The sequence below is a fragment of the Pinus tabuliformis genome, chromosome Q (assembly GCF_031772625.1).
Source record: "Pinus tabuliformis cultivar Carrire ecotype Pingquan chromosome Q, CPIR1, whole genome shotgun sequence".
Lineage (NCBI taxonomy): Eukaryota > Viridiplantae > Streptophyta > Pinopsida > Pinales > Pinaceae > Pinus > Pinus tabuliformis.
Genome location: NC_142296.1, coordinates 1,377,038,737 through 1,377,044,719, shown reverse-complemented (window position 1 = coordinate 1,377,044,719; position 5,983 = coordinate 1,377,038,737). Strand labels below are relative to the sequence as shown.

General features: G+C 36.4%; 1 protein-coding gene across 1 annotated transcript; it reads left to right on the top strand.

Moving 5' to 3' along the window:
• The first annotated feature begins 2,917 nt into the window (after nt 1-2,917).
• Nucleotides 2,918-5,717, top strand: LOC149225068 (pentatricopeptide repeat-containing protein At3g12770-like). Its single transcript, XM_089386437.1, has 2 exons — nt 2,918-3,894; nt 3,994-5,717. The coding sequence occupies exons 1-2, from the start codon at nt 3,039-3,041 to the stop codon at nt 5,259-5,261; spliced, it is 2,124 nt and encodes a 707-aa protein (XP_089242563.1). The 5' UTR covers nt 2,918-3,038; the 3' UTR covers nt 5,262-5,717.
• Nucleotides 5,718-5,983: the final 266 nt, after the last annotated feature.

Below are 5,983 nucleotides of genomic sequence, written 5' to 3'. Positions count from 1 at the left end.
ATTAACACCTTCATGAGATGCAAAATGATCAAAATATTCCACTTCTAGAACCTTAAAGGAAACTTCAAAATATTTTCATATAGTTGTTTCTCTTCCCATAGTACTAAGACCCTATCAACATGTTATACATGCTCCTCCCAAGATTTGTTAAAGATTAGTATGTCATCAAAAAATCTACACCAATTTTTTAAGGAAGGATTTGAAAATAGAATTCATCAAGCTTTGAAATGTTGAAGCTGCATTTGTAAGTCAAAATGATATAATAAAAAACCCACAATGACCTTTTTGTGTTCTAAAGGCTAGTTTGGGAATGTCTTCTTGCCTCATTTTGATTTGATGATATCCATAACAAAGTTCCAACTTAGTAAAGAAAATTGGTCCACGTAATTCAACTAATAATTCATCAATGACAGGAGTAATAAACTTATTTTTTATTGTTATTTTATGAGTTGTTTATAATCTTGACACATATTCCCTTAACCATCCGACTAGCAAAGAGAAAGCGCTTTGGCTAGGTTGAAAGATGTCCATATCTAACATTTCTTAAACCATATGCTCAATCTCACTCTTTTGTGAATATGGAACTTGTAAGGCATAACGTTAGATGGTATGTTTTGAGGTTGCAAATAAATGGCATGGTCATTATATCGTCTAGGTGGAAGACCCTTAGGTATCTCTCCGAATACCTAGGAATGATTGTTGATAACTTTTTGGAGATCCATTGGAGCAAAGGATATATATGTTTGAACATCTATTGAACGAAATTACGCCATTACAACATCACGTCCCATTTTTAGCAATTTTATCATGCTATTAGAGATTATCACTTTAGAGGGTTTCCTTGGATACCTCTAAGAGCAATTTCCTTTCTTTCTTAGGAAAATCTCATGAAAAGATCTCGAAAATTAAAGGCCATTATTCCCAATGATTGTAAGCATTAGATCCCTAATACAACATCAACATCACCCATTTAGATTGCAATCATGGGACTATCCAATAAATTATCCTCCATATTTAGCTTACTCTGTGGAAATTCCTTGAACAATCTATGGTACCTCCATCTACAGTCATTATGTGAAATTGATGGATATACAAAGAAATTAAGAAGTAGTTCCAATTTGTAATTGATGAAGTTATGGGATACAAATAAATCAGTTGACATTATTGTGTTTGATATATCCTTCTACCTTGAGGGTTAGTGGAGTAATGATGTTGGCCAATGCATGGTTCCTCTAGCTCTAGATCTTGTGATGATTCAAATTCTTGATCTTCTTCCTCTTCATAGTCTATGTAGAATAATTTCCTCTCACGAAATTTATGCCCCTTATTGTACTTGTTGTCACAATTGAAACATAGTCCCTTTACTCTTCTTTCCTCCATTTGTTGAGGCATCAACCTTATGATAGAGTGAGGTTAGGAGAAGGAGCATCATGTTCATTATAGTTGTTTGTGATCTCTATTCTAGCAACCATATTTTTATTTTCAACTTTTCTTGCCAAATTGAAAGCATGCCCTAGGGATTTAGGATCAAAGAGACATGTCTCATGTTGGGTTTTTTCCTTTAAAGTTCTAATCAGGGGGTCTAACAAATTATCCTCTGAAATGTTCTTTACCTTGGGACTCAACTTTTAGAATTGTTGAATGTGCTTTATAACTGGATCTTTTTGCCGAAAATTTACCAATTAACTAAATAATGTATTGATCTTAATATCCCCATAATGTGTTGTCAATTCCTCTGTAAAAATGGACCAATATACAATAGAATATTTTTCTTTTTCAAAACAAATGATCTCTTAAAAATTGAGTTTGTTCTAAAAACAAGGATGCAATATTTATCCTTTATAACGTTGTCACTTGGTGTATATCAAAGTTTTGCTCCATGTGGAATATCCATGTTATAGGATCGTTATCATCAAAATTCCTCACACCGATCTTCAAAATGAAGTATTTCCTTGATACTAACTTGACGCCCTCAAGATGTAGGTATTGGAGTGAAAAGTCATGATTATAATTACATGTTTCAATATTTGTTCTCTCTAATTGTGATAAAATACTCGTTATAAGTGTTTGAGTCTCAACACCATTCTTCTCCTTACTTTTATTATGTCGTTGGATATTTGTAATAAAATGTTCTTTATTTCTTCTTTATTTTCGTTCATGGATTTTTTTTTCATTTCTTCCTTCTTTTCATTTTTTTTTTCCATTTCATCCATCATTTCATTTTTAAGATTTCTTTATTCCCCCCACATTTTGTTATATATTTCCAATTGATTCTTTAACTTGTGACAATTCAATGCTTATAGTGTCAAGTATTTGTTTAATTTGTCTTTTCAACGTGGATAATTAGTATTGAAATATTTTGTTTCTTCACAAGTCATGAATGAACTTGATAGTTGTTTAATTGGTATAGTAGCTTTTGGATCTTTCTTTAGAGCCATATGGTACTTCTCTTTATCACAACTTTAAGTCACCCATAAAAAAATATCTTCTAATAAAATATTATGTCACTTATAAATGTAGAAAAACTGCCCCACACACACCCCTAGACCAAAAACTCTAGTGTATAAATGAACCTTCCGAGATATGCATGAACCACCTTTATATGTAATTGCCATGTAAATGTTTAATCAACCCCCACTTCCCTCAAGTATCACCTCACTTAATGACTAATTATACCTTTATTTATGAACATTCGCAATTAAGATTCACTAAAATCTTTATCTAAATACTCTTTTAACCTTTAATTTTATAATTCAGTACCCCATCTTTAAATCCACATTTACTTATTAATTTTTTAACCCTTATCTATAATTTATTTATTTATTTTAATCACTAACCTAATAACCTACCAAACTTGCTCAAACTACTAATCAGTCAACTGATCGGATAATTGATATTGTTCAGCTACTCATAATCTATATCAACATGAAAAATTTACAGCAATATCGACATCTTACACAACAAAATGGTCTTCAGTCAGACATGAAAACTCCATGGTTCTATGGAAGAACAGTTTATCATCATCCGCATCAACTTAAATGGTTCTCTGCAATGTCACTCCAAGGAAAATTGTCACAAGATATGAACCATCCTCCCCCCATCTCTGGTCTTCTTCAAACATTTCAAGGCAAATTGCTTCAGTTTGTCGAGCTGTTGTAAAACAATACCCAAAACCAGACTGGGCATTACAATCCAATAGCTTCAACATAATAAGCAAGGAAAAAGCATTTGATGAGAAAACCCATCCTTATGTTTTGCTTTTACAGACCTGCACAAACATCAAAACACTCGGTCAAATACATGCCCGCATGCTCATAAGTGGGCTTGAACAAGATGTATTTTTGGGTACCAAACTAGTCCACTTGTATTCTAAGTACGGCACTCTAGCCAATGCTCGCCTGGTATTTGATAAGATAAACAAACGGAATGCATTTCTATGGAATGCCATCATCAGAGGTTATGCCTGGAATGGCCCTTACGAGGAAACTCTGGTACTTTATTCCCAAATGCAAAGGACAGGCATATGGCCTGATAATTTCACGTATTCCTTTGCACTCAAGGCATGCTCTGGGCTATCAGATCTGCGAGAGGGACGGAAGATTCATTATCACATTGTTAGGAGTGGGTTTGATTCCCATGTCCATGTGGGGACTGCCCTCATAGACATGTATGCGAAGGGCTCAAGTATAGAGGATGCACGCCAGGTGTTTGACAAAATGCTGGAAAGAGATGTTGTCGCATGGAATGCAATGATTGCTGGGTATGCCCAAAATGGGCATTTCAATGAGGCTTTGATTTTGTTTCATCGGATGAGGGCAGAAGATGTTATGCCGGATTCCGTTACTATGGTGAATGTGCTTCCGGTGTGCGCATACTTGGGAAATCTGGAACGAGGTAAGTGCATTCATGATTACATACTGAGAAATGGATTTGATTCTGATCTGTTTGTGGGCAATTCTCTGATAGATATGTATGCTAAATGTGGTGGTATAGAAATTGCACGTCGATTGTTTGATAGAATGTCTCAGAGAGATGTGGTGTCGTGGAATGCGATGATTGCTGGGTATGCCCAAAATGGACATGCCAGTGAGGCCTTAACAATTTTTCATGAAATGCTACAGAAAAATGTTATTCCCAACTCGATTGCCATTTCTAGTGTGATCTCAGCATGTGCACATTTAGGAGCTCTGGAACAAGGCAAATGGATCCATGATTACATAAGCAAAGGCAATTTTGAGTTGGATGTCTTTGTGACAAATGCCCTTATAGATATGTATGCCAAGTGTGGCAATTTAGAGGTTGCACACAAACTCTTCGACACAATGTCTGAAAGAGATGTAGTTTCTTGGAATGCAATGATTGCTGGTTATGGCCTACATGGGAATGGCAAGGGTGCACTTGAACTCTTTTTCAAAATGAGAGACAGAGGAATGAAGCCAAACGACATCACCTTTATTCATGTTTTATCTGCGTGCAGTCATGCAGGCCTTGTGGATGAGGGCTGTCGATGTTTTGATGACATGACTCAAGATTATTGCATCAAACCCAATACGGAGCACTATTCATGCATGGTTGATCTTTTGGGCCGTGCTGGGCACCTGGAAGAGGCAATAAATTTCATAAAAAATTTGCCAGTTGAACCTGATTCAGGTGTATGGGGGGCGTTGCTTGGTGCCTGCAGAATTCATGGCAATGTTGAGCTAGGAGAATGCGTTGCAGAACGCCTCTTTAACCTTGGCCCCACATATCCTGGATATTATGTGCTGCTGTCAAACATGTATGCTGAGGCTGGTAGATGGGAAGATGTAATCAGGGTGAGAAGATTAATGAAAGAAAGGGGCTTGAAAAAGACACCGGGATGGAGCACTGCTGAGTTGCATGGCAGGGTTCATACGTTTTATGCGGGAGACAAATCACATCCTCAATCTGAGGAAATATATGCCACACTAGAGTCCTTGGCTCGACAAATAGAGAAGGCAGGTTATGTTCCAAATACAAATTTTGTGCTTCATGATGTGGAGCAGGAAGAGAAGGAGGACATGCTTTGTAGTCACAGTGAGAAGTTGGCAATTGCTTTTGCACTTATCAACACAAGCCCTGGGACCCCTATTCGTATCACTAAGAACCTTCGAGTGTGTGGTGACTGCCATTGTGCCACTAAGTTTATTTCCAAAATTGTTAGGAGAGAAATTATTGTGAGGGATGCACATCGTTTTCATCATTTCAAGGATGGATGGTGTTCCTGCAGAGATTATTGGTGATACTAATTAACGGAAGATAACAGATTTATACATGCCTCTTGCCTCAATTAGGCAGTCTGGGCTGTGATGTTGAACACATTCCTTCAGAAATGACATGTGGAAATCTCTTGTCCATTCAGTAAAAGAAAAGGTGCTGCATCTTTGTCTTGAATAATCTGCATATGAAATGCTAGAGTAATCTAATTTGTCAAAGCATGGATATGTCTGGACAGAAATTTGCACAGCTTTTGTGCAACCCGCAGTGCATAATACCTTTTGCGAAGCAGCAAGTAAAGAAAGTTTCACATATCAGACATTTTCCTATAGAAACAGCTCATGATTCTGCATTCCGCTGATGGCACAAGAGTTTGGCAATATGTGATTAACTTGCACATATTGATACAACGTGCAGAAACTCGAAGTAAAATGCAATTCCTTAATATATAAACAGTAAAATAGTTTCAACATTCTCTCTAATTTAAAGTATAAGCATGTTGATGTTAATCACAATGCTTGTCATCAGTCGTTCCAGATTGATTGCATTTACTAGTTTGGATGGTCGAAAAAGAACATTTCAATGGTAAAACCCAAGGTAAAATGACAAGTGTATATCAAATATCTATCTTGATTCTTGTCTAAGCAGGAATGAAGGTTACAGATGGAGGCAGTGGTCATATTGAGTGTTTCTCCTAGCTGATTACTTCAATCTTACAACTTGTCAACTTTAATGGTTGAATGGTGGT